We start from the raw sequence: 27221 nt of genomic DNA, 5'->3' as shown, positions 1-27221 counted from the left end.
CCCAACAGATACAACAGACACAGGTGATACAACAAACACAAGTGGTACAACAACAAATGATAAACAACCACAAGTGGTACAACAAACACAAATGATGCAACCACAAATGATACAACAGCCACAAGTGATGCAACACCCACAAATGATTCAACATATGCAGCAGATCGGACAGTTACAACTTACAAACACCCCAACCACCTCAGGTGGGCAGGGGCAAATTTCTACATCTGCAAAGTAACCAGCAACAAACATCGGTCTCTTATGCAAAATGTGAGCAACAAGTAGGAAAAGTGCAATTAAATCAGTTTGAAAATGTATAACTAAAGCAGGAGGTAAATACAGATGAACAATCAGCCTCAGAATTTAAGAACTCGGTCAATCTAAACCAGATCAAAGTCTCTGGCACACAGACTGGTGCTCCCGTACAATGAAATCCAACTCAGAATGCGGTGATACAACAACTGCCTGAGCCACCGATGCAGCCACTGGGTAGGATGTAAGGATGGCTATCCAGTCAGTTATAAAAAGTGCATCCAGGCCAGGTTTAGTTCCCTGGAATTATGATTGTGCCTGGATTACTCCCGAATTAGTTTCAGTTTGCTTTCCAGTCTATACAAATAATCCATGGACTCCAGCTCTGTCAAACAGGGGTTCAGCAGTTTGGGCAGCCATTGGAATTTTGATCAGAACCAGATTTAACAAAAAGTTATAGTGATCAGTTCTCAAGGATCAACCCAGATTTTGATGGTAAATCGGCAGGCTCTATTAGCTTCTCGGCAATTAATATATTTCCCAAGTTCTTCACAAACAGGGGCCAGTTTTAGTCAGACTGGACAAATGGTGAATGTAGGGCAAGCAGTGAAAATACCATCACATACAGGGCAGTCTGGAAATAATTCAGAACAAGCAGGAATTGATATTGCATCTTCAGGAATTGCTCTTTAACCAGAACAAAGCAGTATAGTGTTTCAAACTGGGCATATGCTGAATGCAACAGGTAAGCATACTACTAGATTACAACTTAATTAATCCATTCTGTGGTGTATTTTAACACTGTTCATAATCATGGCATTCTGTTCTAAACCAGATTACTTTCTCTGCAGAATATTGAGTTAACATTAATTTTTTTTCTCAAAGTTTTCATTGGTTGTTCAGTAAACAAGTCAAGTAACATACATGTCTGTAAAGCAGTTGTACATCTTGCATGTTGCAATGGTGTATTACAGTATACTGATAAATCTTGAATGATTTAGCATTTCTCCCTGTAAATAAACTAAAGATCATATGTTTAAAAATAAAATCTATATGTTTAATCTTAAATAATGCAGTATTAAAGCTTGAATCGTGCATTGAATTGTATGTCTTGAATGATGCAATAGTAAATTTAAATGATGCAGCAGTAAATCTTTAATGGTCAAATCAAAGAAAAACTTTGTGTATGCGCTAGAGGCTGTATTTTTCAATTGATCTTCATGAAATTAAGTCAGAATGATTGCCTTGATGAAATATAGGTCAAGTTTGAATATGGGTGATCTTGGGTTAAAAGTAGGTCACTAGGTCAAATCAAAGAATACCTTGTATATGCGAAAGAGGCTGTATTTTTCAATTGATCTTCATGAAATTAAGTCAGATTATGATTGCTTTTATAAAATATAGGTTGAGTTTGAATATGGGTCATAGTGGGTCAAAAAGAAGGTCACTAGGTCAAATTAAAGACAAACCTTGTGTATGTGATAAAGGCTGTATTTGTCAATTGATCTTCATGAATTTTGGTCAGAAAGATTGCCTTGATGAAAGCGAGGCCATATTTGAATATAGGTCATCTTTGGTCAAAAACTAGGTCACTAGGTCATATCAAAGAAAATACTTGTATAAACTCAAGAGACCACATTTTTGGTTCAGTCCTTATGAAAATTTGCAAGAATATTTTGTTTCCATGAAATCACTAGGTCAAACATTTTTACGCTATTATGGTGTGTTTCTCAGGTGAGCGACCTAGGGCCATCTTGGCCCTCTTGTTTAACATTCTCTTTCTCAGTGACGATCTCCCTTGCATTGCAGAGAAATAGGTTGATGAATTATTGATACAAGTATTTGTTAGATTCTTTACTGAGGCAAGAGTGGTCGTTCTTAGTGATCACAGGTATAACATACATGTATATATAAAATTAATTGTTTGAAGAAACCAAACTATTCCAAATTTCTAGCTTGCATAACCAATATTTAGTAATTTTAAGGGCTAAGAAATTGACCTCGAACATTCTGTCTTTTTTTTAAACTTCTGAAACTTTCAGTTACTGTCTTCACAACAGGAAACTATTCAATACAGACCAGGTCGGTACAGATAGGCAGTAATGTGGTACAGGGTTTGCAGGTTGTGAATCCAGTCCAAGGTATAAGTAATATGGTACAGACTTTACAGGGACAAGTTATGGTTCTGGCAACACAAGCTGTTGATCAACATCACAAAATCAGGTACAGCACTGGGGATTAACCCTACCCTACTAAATTTCTAGAATGGACTTGTCCATCTTTTAATTTGAACAGTACTATTAACTGTTTAAAGGGGTGCCTACCAAACAGATATTGACTGAATTACAAACACTGTGTATATCTTGATCAGACTGCATGGATGTGCAGCCTGATTATGATGATTTACACTGGTTCAACCAGTAAATTTGCAGATTTCTAAAAAATCTCCTTACATCATACTAAAATTTACATTCTGATCCGATTCATTTTCCTATTAAACAAAGAAGGCTGAAAACAAAGAATTATTATACAACAGTTCACTGTTCTGAAGTCACAATTACTACGTCATAGCGTCAAACGGCATAGCAGTGCGCTGGAACAAAAAACAATTGAAAACGGGAAAATATTTAATGAATGCCTTCAAGGATGTACTTTTAAAGTCCTTGGTAATGTGTTAGAGTTGAAACGATATATCTCATTTACTGATTTGCTCTTGAATAAAATCATTGTTTATCGTTCAGATGCTTATCACAATGATTTTATTCAGCGACAAATCACTAAATGAGATATATTATTTCTTGACTAGTGCTACACTGGCAATTTGCTGGCTTGTCTATGTATAAATGGCTTACTTACTCAAGGACATAGTGCTTGTGTTAAGGTGAGCAGTGTATGACCTCCATAATACCATCTTGTGACATACTTGCATCATAAATTCAAAATTACCATGATGTTATTGAAGAATGTAGCAGACATCTTTTAGCTTAATTAGACAAAGAACCCATTATTGGACTCACCTGTGTGTTTAGTGATCTTTTGTGCTAGCTTCTTGATTTCGTTATAAGTTTTTAGCTTATCGGATTTTTCGCGTTACATACCATAAGCGGTATGGAGAGCTATCCTACTTGACCCGGCGTTGGCGTCCTTACGCGTCTCCTGGACTTTGGTTAAAGTTTTGATGCTCTTTAACTTTGTTATTACTTGATGGATTTACTTCAAACTTAAAATAGTTATTCATCATCACCCACATCATATGGCACAAGAGTCATAACTCTGGCACCAAAATTTTATGAATTATTTCCTATTTTACTTAGAATTTCAGGTTAAAGTTTTAGTGCACTTTCACTTTATCTCAGATATTACTACATGTATATGGACTTGATTTAAACTTAAAATAGTTGTTCAACATTATCACTCACATCATATGACACAAGGGCTATAACTCTAACACCAGTATTTCATGAATTATCCCCAGTTTTTACTTTGTATTTCAAGTTTAAAGTGTTGATGCATTTTCATTCTATCTCGGTTATTACTGAATAGATTTGATTCAAACTTTAAATAGGAAGTTCCACCTTTTTCACCCACATCATATGACACAAGGTTCATAACTCTGGCACCACTTTATAATGAATTATTCCCCCCTTTTAGCTTATCTTTAAGGTAGTGACAAAGTGAGTTTTTGTGACCACTTGACGTCCGTCTTCCGTCGTGTGTCAACAGTTTGTAAAAAAGTCTTCTTCCTCAGAACCACTTTGCAGATTTACACCAAACTTCCCAGGAATGATCCTTGGGTGACCCCTTTCAAAATTGTCCAAAGAATTTAATCCCATGCAGAACTCAAGAACTTAGAAAATCTTGTCAGAAACTGTTAGCCGGATTTCAAAAAAAAATTGTAGAAATGAACACTTAGGTGACTTTCTACAAAAATTGCCTAAGCCAGTCTGTTTCAGTAAAAAACATGGCCACCAGGGGTCGGGTTTTTATCTCCTATATGGCTATATTGTAAATTTCAGAACTTTTCTTCTTCAAAACCACTGAGAAAATTTACACTAAACTTCACAGAAATGATCCTTGGGTGCCCCCTATCAAAATTTCCCAATGAATTGAAATCCATGCAGAACTCTGGTTGCCATGGCAACTGAAAAGAAAAACTTTAAAAATCTTCTTGTCCAAAACCACAGTAGCTAGGGCTCTGATAGTTGATATGTGGCATCATGTAATAGTTCTCTAAGTTAGTTCATATTATCCTCCTAGGGTCAAATATGGCCCCACCCTGGGGGATCATATGGTTTACATATACTTATATAGGAAACACTTAGAAAATCTGCTTGTTCAAAACCACAGGGCTTAGGGCTTTGATATATTTTATGTAACATTATGTAACATCACCTAGTGGTCCTCCACCGAGATTGTACAAATTATCCACCTTGGGTTAAATATGGAAAAACTTCAAAAATGTACTCATGCAAAACCGCAGGGCCTAGGGCTTTGGTATGTAGCATCATCTATTGGTCCTTTACCAAATTTGTCCAATTTTTTCCCCTAGGGTCAAATATTGCCCAACCCAAGCCAGGGTCACACAGTTTAAATAGACTTGTATAGGAAAAAAACTTTAAAAATCATCTTGTCTGAAACCTAGGTCTTTGATGTTTTGTATGTAGCATTGCCTTATGGTCCTGTACCAAGGTTGTTCAAATTATTACCCTGCGTGAAAAGAGGCCCTTCCTTGGATGTCCATAGTTTTTCATTATATTTATATTTATTACATGAAATTGGAAGGCCTAGGCTTTTGATATTTGGTATGTTGCATTGCCTAGTGGTCCTCTATACCAAGATTATTCAAATTATGCCCCTTAGTTGAAGAGGCCCCACCCAGGGTGTCACACGTTTTACATAGACTTATAAAGGGAAAAAAATCTAGGCTGAAGGCCTTTGATATTTGGTATGTATCACTGCCTAGTTGATTTCAAACAAGATTGTTTGAATTATGCCCCGGGGGAAAAAAAGAGTCCCTGTCCCGACATTCTTTCTTGTTTTTAGCTCACCTGAGCACAAAGTGCTCAACTGGTGAGCTTTTGTGACTGCCCTGTGTCTGGCGTCCGGCGTCGTCCATCCGGCGTCATCGGCGTCGTCAACATTTTAACTGTTAACACTCTAGAGATCACAATTTTGCCCCAATCTTAATGAAACTTGGTCAGAATGTTACTCTCAATAAAATCTTGGACGAGTTTGATATTGGGTCATCTGGGGTCAAAAACTAGGTCACCAGGTCAAATCAAAGGAAAAGCTTGTTAACACTCTAGAGGTCACAATTTTGGCCCAATCTTAATGAAACTTGGCCAGAATGTTGCCCTCAATAAAATCTTGGATGAATTCGATATTGGGTCATCTGGGGTCGAAAACTAGGTCAAATCAAAGGAAAAGCTTGTTAACACTCTGGAGGTCACAATTTTGGCCCAATCCTTATGAAACTTGGCTAGAATGTTACCCTCAATAAAATCTTGGACGAGTTTGATATTGGGTCATCTGGGTCAAAAACTAGGTCACCAGGTCAAATCAAAGGAAAAGCTTGTTAACACTCTAGAGGTCACAATTTTAGCCCAATCTTAATGAAACTTGGTCAGAATGTTACCCTCAATAAAATCTTGGACAAATTGGATATTGGGTCTTCTGGGGTCAAAAACTAGGCCACCAGGTCCAATCAAAGGAAAGTCTTGTTAACACTGTAAAAGCCACATTTATGACTGTTTCTTCATGAAACATGGTCAGAATGTTAATCTTTAGGTCAAGTTTGAGTCTGGGTCATGTGGGGTCAAAAACTAGGTCACCAGTTCAAATCAAAGAAAAAGCTATTTAACACTTTAGAGGCTACATTTATGACCATATCTTAATGAAACTATCTTGATAATCTTCAGGTCAATAGGTCAGGTGAGCGATACATGGCCTTCATGGCCCTCTTGTTTAAGATACAGCCTTGAAAATTGGGTGATATACAGTTTTACACACTGATCTTAAAACTGACTTTCAGTGACCATGAATGTGACTACTGACCTACTTAATATTTTAGCATCAGTTTGACATTTGATATATGTAGTTCATATTACTCAGGTGAGCGATCCAGGGTCATAATGACCCTCTTGTACTTAAGATTTAAGGTTAATTTTGATGCATTTTCACTATATCTCAGTTTTTACAAAATGGATTTGATTCAAACTTAAAGTAGTTATTCTACATCATCAATCTTATCACATCACCCTAGGTGCATCACTCTTGCACCAATCAGTTATGCCCCCTTTTTGCTTAGAATTATACTTATTTGATGTTTTGATACACCTGATCTTTATCTCTCTTATTACTTAACACTTTTAACACAGACCCAAGCTATTATCTAATAGCTTCATCCACATTGGAGTCAACAAACACTCCACTGACAGCTCCAGCTTCATCAAAGGTGCCCAGTTTCACTATCCAGCATCAAAATAGTCGAGCGCGCTGTCTCCTTTGACAGCTCTTGTTTAAAAACATCTGTGAGGTATTGTCGTCATTTTACCATCAGTGTCAGCATTAGCATCAGTCAAAATTTTTCTTTTTGTTTAGGTCCATCTTTTCTCAAAATCTGTGAGAGCTACAGCTTTGAAACTTTGCACACTTGTTTGTCATCATTAGATGACTGTGTAGGAAAAGAAACCTAACATAACTCTGATATATTTTCTCAAAATTGTGGCCCTTTTTGTTCTTAGAAAATTTTAGTTTCTTTTCTCAAATTTTTTAGAGCTACACCTTTGAAACTTTTTACACATGTTAATCATCATTAGATGACTTTGTATGCCAAGAACTGTAACTCTAACCCATGTTTTGTTAGTATTATGGCCCTTTTTGTATTTGGAAATTCTGACCTATTACTCTTTTTTACATAATGTCCAGCACTTGCAGACTAGCGATGGCACTCACAGGTGGTGCTGTTGTTGTGTGTAAGCTGGTATCTCAGTAATCACTTGTGGAAATGGATTGAAACTTCACGTACTTATTCACTGTAATAAACTGACATACACTGCCCAGGTATCATGATAGTGTATTTTGCCATTTTACAAAATTATGCCCCCTTTTCGACTTACAAAATGTTTAGCTAACCTGAGCATGAAGTCAAAGAAAAATGTTTTGTATGCCATAGACACTGTATTTTTCAATTGAGTTTCATGAAATTTGGTCAGAATAATTCCCTTGGTCAAATCTAGGTCAAGTTAGAATGCAGATCATCTTGGCTCCAAAACTAGGTCACTAGGTCAAATTGAAGAAATCACTTGTTTACACTTAAGAGACCACATTTTTGGTTCAGTCTTAATGAGAATTGGTCAGAATATTTTTTTCATGAAATCACAAGGTCAAACATGTTTACTCTGTTATGGTGTGTTTCTCAGGTGAGCAACATCTTGGCCCTCTTGTTTATATAAGCTGGTCTCTCAGTACCCACTAATGGGAATGGATTAAAACTTCAGATATTTTGCCACTGTCGTCAGCTTACATGCATTGTACAGGTTCTATAACTATGCACTTTTACAAAATTATGCCCCTTTTTCGACTTTTGTATTCATTTAATTGACAAGCCTGTTGAAAAGTTTAGCGTTGCTATCCTCTTACAGCTCTTGTTTAAATAAAAACATATGTAGTGATGATGCTTTAACTTAACCCTGCTCTTTAACTTGTGTTGCAGGACCTCATTTGATGATACCAGAGTGTTTATTGACCACCATAAAATGCATATTGAGGGGAATTTCGTCGTCGCAATCTGTGCACAACATATGGAACTATATTTTCATAGCAAAGTATGTGAGATGCCATTTTCATTGACTGTAGTTTGAAAGATCATCTTCTAAAAGAGCAATCTGGATATATTTTTGTGAAGTTTGAAGTGAGGAGTTTGCGAGTGCAGAAAATACGGAAATGCATCATATAGCCAAACATAGAAAAAAAATTGAGGGCAATATTTGTAAAACAGCATGTTATTGTCAAAGTGATATAGAAAAGCATTTATATTTATCCCATATTTCTTTAGAACAAAATCTTTATACATCATTTTTATACCCTCTTCGAAGAAGGAGGGGTATATTGTTTTGCAGATGTCTGTCAGTCTGTTGGTTGGTATGTAGACCAATCTTTTTCCGGATAATAATTCAAGAATGCTTGGGCCTAGGGTCATGGAAGTTGGTAGGGAGGTTGGTCATCAGCAGAAGACCATTACTGATTTTTGAGATCTGTAAGTCAAAGGTCAAGGTCACAGTGACGTGGAACAGTTAGCTGGTTTCCAGATGATAACTAAACTTGGGCCTAGGATCATGAAAATTGATCGGGAAGTTGGCCATGTCCAGCAAATGACCCCTATCGATTGTGAGGTCATTAGGTCAAAGGTCAAGGTCACAGTGATCTGGAGCATTCCAGATGATAATTCAAGAACATTTGGGCCTGGTATCATGAATGTTGATAGGGAGATTGGTCATAACAACCAAATGACCCCTATTGATTTTGAGGTCAGTAGGTCAAAGGTCAAGGTCACAGTGACTCAGAACAGTAAAACAGTTTCTGGTTGATAACTCAAAAATGCTTGGAGCCTAGGATCATGAAAGTTGACAGGGAGGTTTATCATGACCCTTATTGATTTTGATGTCAGTAGGTCAAAGGGCAATGTCACATTGACCTGGAACAGTTAAATGTTTCCATGAAGGCTTGGGCCAAGGATCATGAAAGTTGATAGGGAGGATGATCATAACCAGCAGATGACCCTTACTGTTGATTTTTCGGTCAGTAGGATAAAGGTCAAGGTCAGATTGACCTGGAACAGTTAAACCATTTCCAGATGATATCTCGAGAACACTTGGGCCTAAGATCACAAAACTTAATAGGGAGGTTGATCATGACCAGCATATGACCTCTGTTGATTTTAAGGTCAAAGGTCAAGGTCACTTTGACCCAGAGCAGTAGAACTTTTTTGTACTGTAACCAAATCATTTCTGTTGCATATGCAAATACTGAATGCATCAAGAGGGGCATTTCATGTTCTATGAGCTCTTGTTCAAATGCGATCGATGCGACAAAAGGTTCAAAGCCGGAGAAGAAGTTGTGGCTTTCTTTCATATTCAGTATGAACATACATTCAGAAGTGTTGTTGAAGAAAAAGCTCCTGAATAAGATAGCCTGTTAATCCCATAGTGCCGTCAGACCATTATGTGGATAGTAGATTTTACCAATTAAATTGCCGTCGGACCATTATTTGAACAGTAGTTTTTATCAGATTTATTGCTTTAGATTGTGTGAAACAGAAAAGCAGGTAAAAATTCTTAATTATGATCTTAAAGGTCAAGGTCAAGGACAAAGATGTTATACTTAAGTTATTTTTAAGGTTAAAGTTTTTCGATGGGGCCTCCGTGGCCGAGTGGTTAAGGTCGCTGACTTCAAATCACTTGCCCCTCATCGCTTTGGGTATTGAGCCTCACTCGGGGCGTTAAATTCTTCATGTGAGGAAGCCATCCAGCTGGCTTACGAAAGGTCGGTGGTTCTACCCAGGTGCCCGCTCGTGATGAAATAATGCACGGAGGGGCACCTGGGGTCTTCCTCCACCATTAAAGCTGGAAAGTCGCCATATGACCTATCATGTGTCGATGAGACATTAAATAAAAAATAAAAATAAAAAAAAAGTTTTTCGGCAACCTTTGTTTTCTGTGTCACTATTGCTTATATCTGATTGTAAGTTCACATAAACATTGCCCAGCATACAAACAAAATATGTGCAGGAGCTGGGCCCATTATACCCAAGGTCAAGGTCACCAAGGTGTTGGATTATTTTCATGTTAATTTTTTTCGAAAGCTTTGTTTATAGACATATCTTTAGTACTTTAAAAGATAATGACTTGAAATTAAAACTATTTCTTTATAATCATCATACAATCCCCATAACTCTAATTGTATTTTTGAACAGAATTATGCCCCTTTCATACTTGAAGTGTTTTGGCAATCTTTGTTTTCTGAATATAACTTTAGTACAGTACATTGTATAAGATAATGACTTGAAACTTAAAAGTATTCTTATCATCATTTGCATGTGTGGTAACAATCCCCATAACTAATTTGTATTTTCGACCAAATTTTGCCCCTTTTATCCTTAAATTTTTTGACAAACGTCGTTTTCAGGACATAACTTTGGTACTATATAAGAAAATGACTTGAAACTCAAAATATAACTTTTCCATCATCATCATATCTTGGTGTATCTTCCTTTTAAAGTAGAGATCTCTTATTGAGACATAAATGCATGTTACTGTCAAATTGCCGAATAGTGGAGCGCCTTACGGACAGCTCTTGTTTTAGAGAAAAACAACTTTTTTAGAATATATAAGTATCCAGTCCTATGGGACAGTACAGTTAAACATATATTGGACAGGAAGATTTATGGTATAATTGTTTGTTTACCAGATATTTCTTTGGTTTTGTGATATGCTACTAAACATTAAAGTTCAAAGCACATTAGATTTTTAATTACCACCACATGTTTGATAGAGGTACAACTTATTTTATTTCAATATTATTGAATAGGGATTTGAATTATTTGCCTTTTGTTTTGAAAACAAAGAAAGTTTTTGTTCTATTTTTCTAGAAAATGAGTATATTATACATAATGGTCTGTGTAACATATATGGAAATGTAATGTTATATGTAATTGTTTATATTGGACTATGATTATACTAGTATGTGATCGTTTATGTAGTATATGGAAATGCCTGGTGATAATGTATTGGTCTATATTTGATGTGTTTGGTTATAATGTTGGTCTGAATTACATGAAAGTGCCAGGAAGGGGTCATTCTCGCTCAAAACTTCCCCGAGTCACTTTTAGTGCAGACGTCACATAATTAAAATACTCTATGTATTTTGAAACTAAATAGCCCCTTTGTGGGAAATGTTTGGTTATTTTAATCTTTTTAGGAAACAAAATTTTGTGAAGCATATATTATATGTATGTTACCTTAAAAATGACCAGAATTGTGCAATACTTTAATTATCTTTAATTAAAAATGATTGTTAAATATGAATATATTGTCTGTTGTAAGGTCGTATACCCATAATTGGCAATTATGTCCTCCCTTTGCAAATCAGCATTCCTGACTAGAACTGAAAGGCGTTGTAAACAGTAATGGCCAAAGAATAATGGAAGCAGGGTGTGGTATTGGGAAAGAAATTGCCAACTTTGAAGGGTCATTATGGGTCCGCTACCTTAATAGCATTGAAAGGGAAGCACCCTCAGATTTTGATTTTACCTCATATTATATCAGCTAGTTAAACCTGACTGTAAAAAGTGCTGTTTGAAAAGTTTATGCAAAATATGGCTTTTTGTTGATAGATGGTTACTCAACATGGGTAAATTTACACTAAAGTCAAATGAGAAGAAAGCATGGTGAGCTTTATGTTCAGGTTTATATCAGCGGTCTGTATCTGGAGGTGGTCTTTAGAACAGGGTTGACTGTTATTATTTTCTTAGTTACATTATTGCTGTAGAGTGAAAATGAAAGATATTGTAAATGACATAATTGTGTTTTTGTCTGTTGTTTTCTTCTGCGTATAATTTATTCTCTGTATTGCATGTTTTGAGAAAATTGTTGATTTAAGAAAGAAGAGCAAGAACATTTGTTTTAATTATGTTTTTAATTTCAGTTTACAATTGGTCAGTTGCACTGTATGTATATATCTAGTTTTCTTAAAATGATAATAATGAAAGAGGATAAAAAAAATTATGCTTGTGTTGTGAAAACAACTTTTAGTTATTAAGTTAAAAACAACATACTTTTTATGTAATGGTAATAACAATATTTGATATTGTATAATATGGCATTTAACCGTTATGGAGGAATAAAACGGAAGTAAACAGTGTTGTCAAGTAATTATCTGTGAAACAAAACCACTTACAGAAAGTTGCCAAAGAGATGTGATGGGGGTGGTCTCCTTGGCCTCACTTGGCATATAATTTTTAGCTCATCTGATTTTTTGAGAAAAAAAATAATGAGTTATTGTCATCACTTGATCAGTGTCGGCGTTTGCGTTGCCTGGTTAAGTTTTTATGTTTAGGTCAGCTTTTCTCCTAAACTATCAAAGCTATTGCTTTGAAACTTGGAGCACTTGTTAACCATCATAAGCTGACCCTGTACAGCAAGAAACATAACTCTATCCTGCTTTTTGCAAGATTTATGGCCTCTTTTGTACTTAGAAAATATCAGATTTCTTGGTTAAGTTTTATGTTTAAGTCAACTTTTTCTCTTAAACTATCAAAGCTATTGCTTTGACACTTGCATCACTTGTTCACCATCATAACCTGACCCTGTACAGCAAGAAACATAACTCCTTCCTGCTTTTTGCAATAATTATTGCCCATTTTGGACTTAGAAAATCAGTTTTCTTGGTTGAGTATAATGTTTAAGTCAGCTTTTCTCATAAATTATCAAAGCTATTGCTTTAAAACTTGCAGCATTTTTCACCATTATAAGCGGACGTTGTACATCAAGAAACATAACTCTATCCCGCTTTTTGCAAGAATGATGGCCCTTTTTAGACTTAGAAAATCATGGGTAGGACAATATTTCTATTATAAAAAAAAATCAGATGAGCATCAGCACCCGCAAGGCGATGCTCTTGTTCATACAAGGAAGCCATCCAGCAAGCTTTTTGAAGATCAGTTGTTCTACACAGTGATATTGATGTAGGAATGCATGAGCATTTTTAGCTCACCAGATAACAAAGTGCTCAAGGTGAGCTATTGTGACTGGTCATTGTCCGGCATGTGCGTCCATCAACATTTGCCTTGTGAACACTAGAGGCCACATTTGTGACCCAGTCTTTATGAAACTTGGTCAGAATGTTAGTCTTTATGATCACTAGTTTAAGTTTGAAACTGGTTCATGTTTGGTGAAAAACTAAGTCAGTAGGTCAGATCAAAGGAAAAGCTTGTGAACACTTTAGAGGCCACATTTGCAACTGGGTCATGTTGGGTCAAAAAGTAGGTCAGTAGGCCAGATCAAAGGAAAGGCTTGTGAACACTCTTAGAGGCAAAATGCATGTTGTACTACAGAAAAGTGGTCTAGACTTTTACGTATGACTAGTTATGAAAAAGTTAAAATATAAGCTATTTATAGTAACAACAAAGGGAAGTAATTCTAAAGAAGGGACCAGGGCTTGACACTCCATCTCATGATGGTGTACAATTGTGCCAAGTTACATCAAAATCTCTCCATGCATGAAGAAGATATGCTCCGGACAAAGTCATTCTTGAATTTGACTTTTGACCTCTAATTGTGACCTTGACCTCAGACCTAGGGACCTGATTCTTGCGCATGACAATCCATTTCATGATGATGAACAATTGAGCCAAGTTTCAGCAAAATCCCTCCATGCATGAAGAAGATGTGCTCTGGACAAAGTCTGTGGACGCCGCCTGCTTGCCTGCCAGTCCATAGTAAGTCCCGTTTTTTAAAAGGGCGTATAAAAATGTGGCCTCAGGTTGTAAACAAGATATTTCTTTGATTTGGCCTAGTGACCTGGTTTTGACCAAATCCGACTCAATTTTTTATCGAGTCTTCTTTAAACTTGGTGGGAACATTTATCTCCTTGGTCATGTAGGGTCAAAAATTAGGTCACCAGGTCAAATCAAAGAAATATTTTGTTTACACTCAAGAGGCCACATATTTTTGCTCCAGTCTTCATAAAACATGGTCAGAATGTTTATCTCCTTGAAAACTCTGACAAGTTTAAAACTTGGCCATGTGGTGTCAAAATCTGGGTCACTAGGTCAAGCATGTTTACACTGTTATGGTTTGTCTGTTTGAATAGCCGAGCATAGGCTGTGTTACCGACAGCTCTAGTTACATTTTTTTTGCATTTATTATCAATAAAATCTATAAGAAAATCCTTTGGTAGCATAGGAAGCAACCAATCCAAATACAGTCAACTCTCGATATCTCGACTTCGTGGGGACCAAGGAAAAAAGTTGAGATATCGAAAAAATCGAGATAACTGAAGTAAGGTCAACATAGGCCGGTAGGTGGGGTAAGGAAGTTTCCTGTTTACAAAATATGAAAAAATGTGTATTTGTACAAACACAATCATGTAATAGTAAAATCTCTTTAATCAAGTCTGTCCATGACAGGTAATGGAAAGTTAACAATGATATTTAAAAATGGACTCCATGATCCCAACGGACCAGAAAATATTAGAGCACTATTCAAGTCAAATGATATATCACTAAGGAAAGGTTAAGTTTGTCAGAAATTTATACTTCATACCCATGCCTTTGTTGAAATTTCCTATATTTGATGAGTTTAAGCATACACAATAACAAGCAAAAATATTTTTGGTCTACATCTTTTAATCTTGGGTTTTATATAAAAACGTTTCTGGAATGTACATAGAATTTGAAAAATTCTTTACAAAAATATTGCCTCAACAATACGACAAGAACATGTAATATAAAATACAAAAAAGTAACAAAAAAAAACTTGATATGTCTATAAGAATTTCAGAGAACATGCTGTAAAGCCTATTTTACTTATGAATGACATTTGTCCCTTCAAACAAGTAGGCAACAACAAACAAAGCAAGCAATCAGCAGTTTGACCACAAAATTATGTTTTCATTATATGGCGAGATATGCCGGTAAGGCAGCACTATAAAGTTGGGCATGAAAAGTTGCTCGAATGTTACACCAAAAAACAAGATATCGCTACAATCCAACTATCACTGTATTGTTATACAAAATATGCATCAAATAATACATTATCGCACACAAAGTTGACAATATAGCACCAAAAATACATGTAGCTGAATTAAAGAAATGCTTTTATGACCATTCCCGCAGATGAAACAAGTTTTTTTTTTTCATTCAATGAGTAAAAGAACAGGAAGTGCTTTCATTTCTGTAATTACCAGATATTCTCTAATTTATGCCATCTCCCCATTAATAAGCAAAACCCAAATAATTTACCTCACAAAGAAAATATGTTAATCTAGGTCATGATACTTAGTGAATTCCAGCATGGTAGTGCTATGCTTGTTAAGGTTCACCTCATTATAAGTTGAATCTATGGTTTATATTTACTAAAATAATCTGAATTTTTTAAAGCCCTTCTTCAAAACGTTAAGCCCCTAGGGGCCTGCAAGTTCTATGCAGTATATTTTCTTTTCTACACAAGTATAAATATGGTGTATGATAGCGGAAATTTAGCTGCACCCTATAGTATTACATCATATTCATAAAATAATGAATATTCATAAATAAGGATATTCATAAAATACTGAATACTCATATAATGAATATTCATATAATAATGCATTCATGAAATAATAATATTCATACAATACTGAATATTCACAAAATAATGTTCAACATGATTTATTATTATTAATATTCCACAGACGGAAATGTTTTGAAAATAACTGATTACCTGTAGACCAGACTCTTTGCTACATTCACAGAAACATGCATTTCTAAAGAAATGGTCATGTAACACCATCAGTACAATGAATCAAACAGATGTATGGCACAGTAGTGAAAACTTAATAACTTGGTTTCGGTTAAGTCACATACCTGGTACTTAAGACTTTTGTAAACATACTTTCCGATCATACAATACAGTAAATGTAGATGCAATATGCAATAGCCAGCGCCAATGTCCATGTTTAATTAGATGATAGTGTCAACCTACCACTGGCACTTGCTTATAAGACGCATCCCATAGACAGCATATCTGGCAGAAGCAAACCTGGCCTAAAACTTTCATATGTAAAACAATATTACATGCTGAATAACACGATTACAAATAAGTACATCCCCCGGCCTGGGAGTCACATGTTAATAATGTAAAATCAGATCAACATGGCAATAATTTTAACAATTTTCTCAGTCAGAAATTCAGCCAAAGACTGGAGAATGCAAAAACTTCTGTTTGGTGCTTTTTAACTAAAGAACAAAAATTACTCTCGAAGTTGGCACATACTAAAGATATCTAGACCATTATACTAATTTCTGTTAAACCCTTATCACGATGCTGGACATGACTGATTCTGCCTTTGCGAACAGTGTAGATCATGATCAGCCTGTACATCCATACAGTCTTATCATGATCTGCACACTGTTCGCTATTCAGTCAGTATCATTTTTATCTCTTTTAACAGTTAATAGTAGTGTCTAAATTTAGAGATGGACAAGTTCATTATATAAATTTAGCAGAGTAAGGGTTAATTGCAACAATGTATGTACATTGTACTCTCTAAACAAAGTAACAATAGAAAAGGAAAGCTTTATTTACGATATTTGAAGTCTAAATTTCTTACATAAATGATATAAATGTGCCCTGTGCAAAATATAAAAGTAGTTTTAACAGCTAGTGCTCTCATGTAAAATAAAATGGAATAGAACAATACAAACACACACTATCAAGATTCATTTTTACGCTTGCAATAATATAACAAATTTCTTAGAACTCTCCAGCATCTGTGGATTAGACATACAAAAGCACATATTTTCCTGTGTATATTTAAATAAATGCACAACTTTGGTATTAAAGCTGCTAAAAGAGATTCATAACAAAAGTCTTGTTCTTTGCATAAACAGATCTTTAGCATGTACATACAGCTGAATATCTAACTCGATATAACTCATCATATTGAGGAACTCGTCTTCCGATACATGTACTTCATCTATGTCATCATCTAGTCTTTCAAAATCTCTTTTGAATTTCATATTAAATGTTTTCTCAAATAACTTTTGCGTTTCCCTTTGATACCGAGTCAATCCGAAGAATGCCATTTGTTCTAAATTTTCTTGTGCACTTTTGAGTCTTAAGTTGTCTTTTTCAATTAATTTATTTTTCTTATAGCATTCACTTTTTGTGAGATCTGCTAACATGCGTGTTTGTCTGTTTGTAGCAAGGTTATCCTTACACTGCATAAATTCTCTTAGTGTAACCCCTTCCCATGTGTCCTGGAAACAAGGACGAACTTCAAACAAGTTAACACGTTTACCGCCACAATGTAGTTTGGCATCCTCCCAGTGTTCTCCTCGTTTCTGATGTTGCCACTCGCTCAGGTATCTAGACACCGGGTCTCGTAACAACGTAATGTAAAAATATCTGGAATATAGAAATTTTAATTCAGTTTCAATGTTTACATAAATCACAGTCCTTGAGCGGAAATCATAACAGATATAATCCTAAAATTCTGAAAATCTTTTCCTATTCTTTCAAGAAGACTGAGAATGCAGTTCTAACCAAAAGATGAATTTCTGCCCAATTACCAGAAGAACAAATTTGGGCATACAGGTACAGTACAACCTCTCCAGAGTGGCCCTCTCCTAAGCAAAAACCTCTCTATAACAACATTCCAAAATTTCCCTAAGCTGAAATACTATCAAATTTACCTCTCCAGAACAACAACCTCTACATAACAGTCAATATTTGTATCTCCTAAAGGGTGTTGCTCTATAAAGGTTGCACTGTAACAAAATTCCTTACCTTCTCTGTCTTTGCTTTCCCTCTAACTCATTCATGGCTTTGTCAATACACTCGTGTAACATAGTCCAGTCTGCATGCAGGCCACAAGGCCACCCCACAGTAAACCAACTAAACAACCATATATTACCCTGCTTGGTTTTGCAATAGCATGGATTGGTCAATACATCTGAAAAGATGAGAGTATTTATAATTATCTTTAATTTTGTATTGTACAACTGATTTTTATTAAAAATTTCTAAAGCTGTTATTTCTACTACATAAAGTCTGGACGTTTTCACAGTACATGTACCTTGTTCTATAAAGAACATATGACTGAACAAGCAGCCTAAAATTTACCGCTGAGGCACTACATAGATTTGTGAAATCATTAATATTCATGAGTATTTTTTGCGGATTTTGCTGTTGTGTTACTCTGTGAAACACATTTAATTCCGATACATTTTACCTTCTAAAATGGAAATCCACAAATCGCCACTGAATAGGAATTTTGGGCAAAACTGAAAAATTGTACACCTGTGAAATTAATGAATTACACAGCATCTATAAAAAGAATAATCCAAATACAAGTATTTCATCCCTGACAGGTTATAAGAGCTTGTAGATTACTGCATGACCAAAGCAACTATTGAGGCATTTTTCTGCCTCAATTAACTGAAATGCTAATTAATATGATGTCCACTGTATCTGCTAAGTGTGCAACAATAACAAGAGCTGTCACAAGAGACAGCACGCTCGACTATCTGGACTATATGCTGGATAGTGAAACCGGACACATCTAAGGAAACTGGAGCTGTCACTAGAGTGTTTAATGACTCCAATGGTGGATGAAGATATTGCACAATAGTTTGAGTCTGTGTCAAAACTATTAAGTAGTAAGAGAGATAAAGATAAAGTGTATCAAAACACTATATAAATATAATTCTAAGCAAAAAGGCGACATAATTTATACAATATTGGTGCAAGAGTTATGCACCTTGTGTCATATGATGTAAACAACTACTTCAAGTTTGAATCAAAAGCATTTCGTAATAACTGAGATATAGTGAAAATGCATCAAAATTAACCTTAAATTCTAAGTAAACGGGGGTATAATTCATGAAAAATTGCACCTTGTGTCATATGATGTGGGTGATAAGGTGTAGCAAATACTTTATGTTTGAATCAGATCCATTAAGTAATAAGTGAGATAGAGTGAAAGTATCAAAACTTTAACCTGAAATTCTAAGTAAAAAGCGGGGACAATTCATTAAATAAAATTGGTACAAGATTTATGGCTTTTCTGTCATATGATGTGAGTGATGCTGTTGTCTGCTGCGACCTTGATCTTTAATAGAGTTATCCAAAATTCAATAGGGGTCTGTCACCTACTCTGCATGGCCAATTGTCCTATGAAGTTTCAACATTCTGGGTCAAGTGGTTCTCAAGTTATTGATCGGAAATGGTTTTCCATGTTCAGGCCTCTGTGACCTTGAACTTTGATGAAATGACCCCAAAAACAAAAGTGGTCGTCTGCTTTATAAGCCATGCCATCCTATGAAGTTTGAAGGTTCTAGGTCAAATGGTTCTCCAGTTATTGATCGGAAATGAAGTGTGACGTACAGACGAAGGACAAACCCGGAAAAAAGAGAAAGTGTAACGAAGGTGGGGACGCAGAAAGATGCAGATTCCGGGGATGAGTAGGATAGCTCTCTATATACTTCGTATAGTTGAGCTAAAAGTTGAACGTAAGGTGGAATTCAGGTCAGCTATTCTAAATCTGGCTAGGATGTGTCCCTAAAATTTCCAACTGTGAAGGCAACCTCCTCACACACTTAACCCCTTGTGCATCAGAGCTTGAGCTATCCAAAGCCCAGACTTGCCTTGGTCAAATTTAACCTCTGCCTACGGCCCTATTACTAGCTCCACTTCTTTGTGTGTTAGGGCTTCATATAACAGTCTGTTTGTTTGTTTTAGGTTAATCATCCTGTTTCAAACAGTATTTCTATTTCAGTTATGCAACTGCAGCCAATCATCCTAACAATTCTTCCTGGATGCTGTACCAGTACAAACCTGTTCTTCATAAGTAACTGCCAAACTGCCAACTTCTCCATATGAATCAGTGGTGGAGGACAACTAATTTCAGACACAATAACACATACCTGAGGATCAAACTCGCAAGTTCACAACCAAGCGATCCATAGATAGGCACTCTTCTTACCGAGGTAAGCGGGTGGACCAGAATACTATAAGGATGAATGATACTTGTACATGTATATTTACCTTTTTCACAGTGACACGGGGTTTCAAGAATCAGATCATTGATAAGGTGACTGTTGAAGACTGTTCCGCCAACCTTCTGTATGTGAATATATACAAGAACATCGTTCTCCACATTAAATGAATCAAGAGCATCTGGTTGCTTAGCAACATTGTCTAAAGCATCTGAAAATTCATGCGGACGTAAATATTTCTGCATAGCAAGCCTTGTATCAGGATGACTGTATTTCAGGTGTAAAAAAGAATGAAATAATGTGTCGTTTTTGGTCACTTGTGTCAAATAATGCGAAAATGGATGTCTGACTTTCTTGTCATCAATCACCCTCTGTCTAGAAGTTTTTTTCCGAGGGAGCATCAAGTAATAAATGGTCAACACCACAAGGATGACGATGATCAAAATTTTCTGATTTCTTCTCATGGTGACCACTAAACTCTGCATGGCAGCATCTGAAATGAACCAGTATAACAACATAAGAATGCTGAATAAGCTTTGTAGAAAAAGGCAATTATTTGACGGACAATAATACATAAAAACCAACGAAAAAAAGCTACCCTTATTTGAAATGAATTGACTTGGAAGTTAAGTAATAATGAAAAATTCCAGTGGTGTCAGCTTTAGGAAGGTGTCAGATTTAGACAATCTTACTCATGGTCAATAATTATCTTCTTTTCATTCTCATGTTTCAACTTTTAGACTTTTTTCAATTATATACACAAGAGTGAAACATCGCTCACTTTAGCTTTCAAGGTTTGAGTACCTGTGCTAATTTCAGCAATTTGGATAATCTCCAGCAGTTTTCCTAAAATTTCATATGTTTAGATGATATTCAAACCCGGGAATAACTCCCCTTGCATTTCGTTCATCTCTTTGCTGTGTTTTATTGTATTGAATGTATTTAATGAAATATTACTTTAAAAATCTACAAAATTTAATCTCTGTGTTTTAGTTATAATGGCAATGAGATTAAACATTCAAATATAAAACTGCTGTTTGTGTCATTTCTGGGGGACAAGGTGTTTTAATACGTCAAGGAAAATGTGTGTTAACAGAGAGACTATTGTACAATTCTTCTCATATAATTATGTGCACCTCACGTGACAAAGCATAAACTCATTACAGTCCAAAAATGGATTTATAATTCAAAAGGAAAATGACATCAAAATGAAACAAGAGCACCGCCTTGCAGGTGCATACGTTTATCTGATTTTTTTTTTCTCTGTATAATAAAAATATTGTCCTACCCATGATTTTCTAAGTCCGAAAGGGGTCATAATTCTCGCAAAAAAGTAATGTAGAGTTATGGTACTTGCTGTGATGAGTCAGCTTTTAATGGTGAATAACCATTCCAAGTTTTAAAGCAATAGCTTTGATTGCTAAGGAGAAAAGGTGACTTAAACGCAAAACTAAACCATGAAATCTGATATTTTCCAAGTCTAAAAGGGGCCATAATTCTTGCAAAAAGCAGGATGGAGATAAATGTTTCTTGCTGTAGCAATAGCTAAATGATAGTTCAGGAAAAAAGTTGACCTAAACATAAAACTTTACCAAGATTGGCAAGAAATCTAATATTTTTTAAGTCCAAAAGGGGCCATAATTCTTGCAAAAAGCAAGTTTTAAAGCAATACTGTGAAATCATTAATATTCATGGGAGATTAATTTTCGTGGATTTCGTGGTTAAGTCAATCCATGAAATTTAATCCCAACGAACAAGTAAAATTCCCATTCATTTTATGTTCAAAAGTTTAAATCCATGAATTCCTATCTCCACGAAATTGCTGTTTTCACCAAAACCACGAAATTTCATGCCCATGAAATTAAATGATTTTACAGTAGCTTTGGAGAAAAGATGACTTAAACATAGAGGTTAACCAGGCAATGCTGACGCCGATTAAATGATGACAATAACTTGTCTTTTATTTCTCAAAAAGGATGTGGCTATTCATACAGTCCTGTAGGAATAGCCGTGCAGGCTATTCGTATGGCTCTATTTCGTACAAATAGTGAAAAGTCCACAGGTGGTTATTCTTACAGCAGTTTTGTGTTACACATTGTACTGAATTCATTTGACTGATATAATTTCACTCAACTAATTTACTTTTCCAGTAAGGAAATCCGGAGAAGACAAAAAACAAAGCCTCTTGAGTCCCACGTCTCTTAGTTACATTTCAGTGGTGGTCTAATCTTTTTTTGAATGTTTCAACTGTCTGAGCACTTACAACCCTTTCGGGCAATCCATTCCATGCATTTACTATTCTGATGGAGAAATTTTTTTTCCGAAGGAGTCCTTAGGTTAAGAGTTGGTTTATAGAGCTTGAGTGAACGTCCTCTGGTAGATGAAATATCTGATAACTTGAAAAACTTGTCAGGATAAGAACATTATTAATATTGAAAAACAAAAAAAAAATTGACCAAGTGTTTTCAATTAAACCAGTAAGAGAATTATAGGTCTCTGTTTCGTGTATTATAGGGGATGAAAATCCCTGCGACGGTAACGTCCGTATATAGTTATTCGTCTTTGTTGTCTGCATATACTGAGGCAATTTTTTCAATGTTTTCCGGTTCCGGTTTATATACACACTGCAGACTGGTTGTCTGCATGAACATCCGAGCACCCCGAATCAGTCATAGAAATTCGTAAACCGCGCTAACATGATTATTTTATATCTTTTTCGTAATGAAAACTGTGCATGCAACTGAAAAACACTTTTAAAACAGTAAGGAAGTGTAAAGGCCGTCAAGTTTCTGCGTGGAGTGCAAACAAACTAAAAAATCCTAAAGCCAGTGCGAGAACGCTGAATGACGTCACCGTCACGGCTTCCCGTAAATTTTGCAAAGTATGATATTCGCTGTAAGAGGTATGATGACACTAAATGTAAACTACAGTTTAGAGCGAAGTTTCACTTTCTTGAGCGTTGAATATTTCTTTCTAAGCAGATATATAAAAGATAAATCCCCATGCTAGGCGGTGCCTTAATTCATATTAGTACTATATACGTGCAAATTTTTCACAACAACTTACAAATCTCTTACCACTCTAAACTGAACAAGTTTATTGCCCTTTGACCAAATGTGATTACATGTCATTTCTGAAATCGGTTGAAAATATAGCAGTTAAATGACTTCAGTACAAGGTATTGTAATACAAAACTGCCGTATGAAGAGGAGAGCTCTATGAATAACCTGCAAGGCTATGCCTATAGGACCGTATGAATAGCCACTTCCTTTCCAAAATTCTGATAAGCTAAAAATAACGCAGACATTCCCACGCATTTCATGGAAATTTAAAGACATTGTGCACCAATTATTTGTTTATAAGTTTTTTTACAGGTTTTATTCTAGAATAGCATTAATGCATGTTAAGATATTTATGTCCTGTTTTGACTAGTCATTTACCCGAAACTGTGCATGTCCGAATTGCTATTTCCTATTCAATGTCACCTGTAAAACTCACAACAGCTAGCAAGACATTTCGACCCCAAGACATTTCAACCCCAAGAGACAATTCGACCCCAAGACATTTCAACCCCAACTCCTTGGACATTTCGACCCCATTCAATGATATGCCTGAAAACATCTAAGAATGCCGTCATTATTATAATTAAGCTTTAATCTATAGATAATTGAGCAATTTCAAAATGTAATAACGCTTAATTACCAATTTAATTTAAAATGTTAAAATACGGTTATTTTCGCGAAAATAAGATTTTTTTACAAAAATGAGCCATAGATCTATTTGTCTGAATTTCTTTATTTTCTAAAATTCTTTTTTTTTAATTTCTTAAAGTCTATATTAGTACATGCCTTCATATGAAAAAATGAGTGATTTTTATCTCACAATACCGAACAATACCGAAATAATCATCATTTATAAATTATTAAAATAACGGGATTTATGTATCAACCGCGTTTATTACGTAAATAATTTATGAACAAATCGTTCTGATTATCTATCTTAAAATAACCTTCATATAACATATTTTCATACTTGGTATTTATTTATATATTCAAATCATCTTAAAGACTATTTTAGTACACGACTATATTAAAAAAAAAGAGAGAAGATTTTTAAATCATGGGCCGATTTCGCCGATTTTAATTATGAAAATGACTTTAATAAAGTCACATCTTTAATACCTCTTTATTTATTTATTTATTTTTATTTGACTTTTTTTTTCGAAAGATATATGCATCTCATTTCTATGGGATTCAACCAAATATAAATAATTATAATGTAACTCAAAGAAGTTTAAGATGTCATCATCTTCATTATATTGATATTTAAAATCATAATCAGAAACACGTAATCTTTTGATTGGATTATCACACCTTGATTAATTGTTTGTTGATATACAGCAGGTGTGCATTTATCTGCAGTGCGCATTGCAATTAACAAGCGATTGTGGTGACATCGGATATTTATAAACATGTGTCAACATTATCTTTAATTTGGGCGAAAATGTAAAGAAAACAATAGGAAATTAAACAACATATTGCTTATTTTCGCATTTAATGTTATTTTCGTACGCGATTTTGACGCACACATAAAGTATTTGCTTTACAGAATATGATTTTCGTGTTTTACAAACTGCTCTTTTCTTTTCTATGTACGACATTCCTTCCAGTTGTAAAATATCAAACACGAAATCCCATTTTCTGCAAAATGTAAGAATATGTGAGTACTGTTCTGTTAAAAACGGGGAAAAACTTATCATATTTCATATCTGTAAAGAAAATGTGAATGGAAAATAAAATGCGTTCACGCAAAATGACTTTATACGAGACTGAAATTCGGCGACCGCGCGGGAAATTTCCATTACCGAAATACACCCTTTTTTTATTAATAAATGGTATTTTTGTAGGGTTTATTGCAGAAATCATTCGTGTATAATATAAATAATAAGTTTCAGAAGGATAAATAAAATTCTTTAAGCAAAACGATTTTATAAGAGATTGAAATTCGGCGACCACGCGGGAAATTGCCATAACTGAAATACACCCGTATTTCTTCAACAAATGGTATTTTTGAAGTGATTTATGACTGAATTCAAACATATAGATCATAAATTATTATTTTTCAAAAGGAAATTAAAATACTTTTGCGCGTTACGTCTTGTACATGATTGAAAATCGGCGTGCGCACTGGAAATTTGTACATTCGGAATTTCCATGTCCTAAAATATTCTAATGTACACAGGTATTTCTTTAATAAATCGTATTTTTAGGGTTTATGATAGAATTCAATCATATCTCAAATAAATAATAAATTTACAAAAGGAAAATAAAATGCACAAAACATTTTTATACGGAGTTGAAGATTTGTTGAGCGCACGGGAAATTTGCGCACTCGTGGATGAACCACAATCACCATAATTTTGTTAGCTTTTAAATTAAATAAAAGCTTATCATATTTAACTGCACTTACCTTGTTAGACATTGTTTGTCACATGTCATTTGTGTGTGCTTACAAATATACTGATTAATTGATATAATCAATAGGTGTGATAATCCAATCAAACTCTATCAGGACTAATCAAAGGACATTATTCGTGCTTTGGCAATAAATGCAGTAAACGTTTTTATATTCATATATAAACATGATATAATTCTTTTAAAAACTGTTTTTTCATAATATATTTTCTTCTTAGATTATCAAAATAACATGAAGAAATAACTCAATTAGTTCCAATAATAAACATACGGCCGATCTTTTCCGACCAGCGCGGTTTATTCACTGACATGTATTTAAAAATAGAATATTTATATAGATCTATATATTCATATTTTCTAAAATATGTAAAATGGAAGAAATATAAAATGAAAACATACAACTATTTCTGAGGGGTCGAAATGTCTTGGGGTCGAAATGTCTTTGGGGTCGAATTGTCCAAGAAAATTAAATTTTGGGGTTGAAATGTCTTGGGGTCGAAATGTCTTGGGGTCGAAACGTCCAAGATTCCTCACAACATATGTCAAGCATGCTTGCTTGAAAAAAACATGTCAAACATACATTTATACGATATTATATGGTCATTTAAAGCCAGCAATGCAATATCTACGTTATAAAAGTTAAAAACCTGACAATTATCGAGATACGGATATTTTTACCTGGACACCGCTTGCCAGGTTAAAACCTGTATTACCCCGTTAAGTACACAATAACGTGACCTAACTTCCAATGGTTAAGCATATAGATGTCTATATGCAAATTTCGTTATCAGGTATGATGTGTTGTTTAGGCGTAGACGCATGGGTTGGCAGCAAATGCTTCCGCATTTTGATCCCAAAACATATATTTCCACACACACTTACACACAAAGAATAAAGAAATAAACGTTGAACATCATTTATCTAGAAGTACTGGTAAAAATATGCTTTATAAAGTATATTGAAAGGGCTGCGCGATGAGTTTCCAATGATTTCTCCACATACAGCAGTGTCTCCCAAAAGGTAAATAAAACAGGGTGGCGTTTGCTTGAAGACAGAATATCTGGTGCCAGGCTACTGATCATGTTTCACAAATTTGTAAATGGTCTGGTTGTAGTGCCAATGCTCTCTTACGTCATATCCCCTGCTTGCTTCACTAGACACATGCATCCTTTGTCTTGCAAGCAGATTCTTACACCCTGTAACTATTATAAGTTCTCTTTCTTCCCAGCTACTATAGTTCTATGGAATTCTCTTCCAACCGAGGCTGTACAGGTCCCTACCCTGGAATAGCTATCAAAAGCTATACATAGCTTATGTTTATAATGTTATTTTATCTACCGACAATAAATGAATGTTGACTTGACTAGACTTGACTTGGAACAATTCAGACAGGGTGTGACCAAATGTGCAATCTGGTGTGAAAAATGCTGTTTTAATCTCTTTTAATTGTAAACTCTTCTTTTCAAAAACACTTCAAGTATCATCTTTGATTTCCAGTACTTCATGAATACATTAGTATTACTTTCAAACTCCTGTACATTTCTTCTTTTACATTTCTCGCACAGACACGCACCTGCACGTAATACTCGAATAAAGGGCGTGACAGTTTACATAGATAGATAAAATAGTAGTATAAGTCAATGGTAAGAAGGTTTGGCCTTTCTCCAGTCTGCCCTGATGTGTACGCATTGGCCGAGAGGGCTAAAACGCTTTCCTAAGGAGGTGAAGGCCATGCGACC

General features: G+C 35.1%; 2 protein-coding genes across 5 annotated transcripts in view; one reads left to right on the top strand and one right to left on the bottom strand.

Annotated features, from left to right (window-relative positions):
• Positions 1-12166, top strand: part of LOC123555013 (uncharacterized) — an 88256-nt gene extending 76090 nt beyond the window's left edge. The window contains exons 1-3 of one of the 2 annotated variants that reach the window (XR_008371594.1): positions 145-997; positions 2313-2475; positions 7967-12166. Coding sequence is in view for 1 of the 2 variants with exons in the window: in XM_053547499.1 (XP_053403474.1) it covers positions 7967-7978 (12 nt within the window). In the remaining variant the exon portion in view is untranslated. Of the gene's footprint in view, positions 1-144; positions 998-2312; positions 2476-7966 lie in introns of those variants that run through there. The other variant, XM_053547499.1, reaches the window with a different exon arrangement.
• Positions 12167-14635: 2469 nt separating this feature from the next.
• On the bottom strand, positions 14636-26173 carry LOC123555011 (heparan-sulfate 6-O-sulfotransferase 1-A-like). Of its 3 annotated transcripts, none has more exons than XM_045345518.2 (4): positions 26063-26173; positions 20058-20501; positions 17799-17964; positions 14636-17417 (listed from the first exon to the last, which is right to left on the bottom strand). In XM_045345518.2, the coding sequence occupies exons 2-4, from the start codon at positions 20491-20493 to the stop codon at positions 16868-16870; spliced, it is 1152 nt and encodes a 383-aa protein (XP_045201453.2). In that variant the 5' UTR covers positions 20494-20501; positions 26063-26173; the 3' UTR covers positions 14636-16867. The 3 variants fall into 3 exon arrangements, with proteins under 3 accessions (XP_045201453.2, XP_053403471.1, XP_045201454.2); XM_053547496.1 differs by having other exon boundaries at positions 26130-26172; XM_045345519.2 differs by lacking the exon at positions 26063-26173 and adding an exon at positions 23449-23494.
• Positions 26174-27221: the final 1048 nt, after the last annotated feature.

Source organism: Mercenaria mercenaria, chromosome 7 (assembly GCF_021730395.1).
Source record: "Mercenaria mercenaria strain notata chromosome 7, MADL_Memer_1, whole genome shotgun sequence".
NCBI classification, from domain to species: Eukaryota; Metazoa; Mollusca; class Bivalvia; order Venerida; family Veneridae; genus Mercenaria; species Mercenaria mercenaria.
The sequence above is the reverse complement of the archived record's forward strand: the minus strand, read 5'-3'. Positions and strand labels throughout refer to the sequence as shown.

What these genes read in the sequence shown, in the direction of transcription:
- LOC123555011 (XM_045345518.2), bottom strand. Translation starts at nt 20,493, where the DNA reads ATGCAGAGTTTAGTGGTCACCATGAGAAGAAATCAGAAAATTTTGATC. An exon ending in CCCGTGTCACTGTGAAAAAG is followed by an intron (nt 17,965 to 20,057) that starts GTAAATATACAT and finishes TCATCTTTTCAG; the next exon opens with ATGTATTGACCAATCCATGC. An exon ending in GGAAAGCAAAGACAGAGAAG is followed by an intron (nt 17,418 to 17,798) that starts GTAAGGAATTTT and finishes TCTATATTCCAG; the next exon opens with ATATTTTTACATTACGTTGT.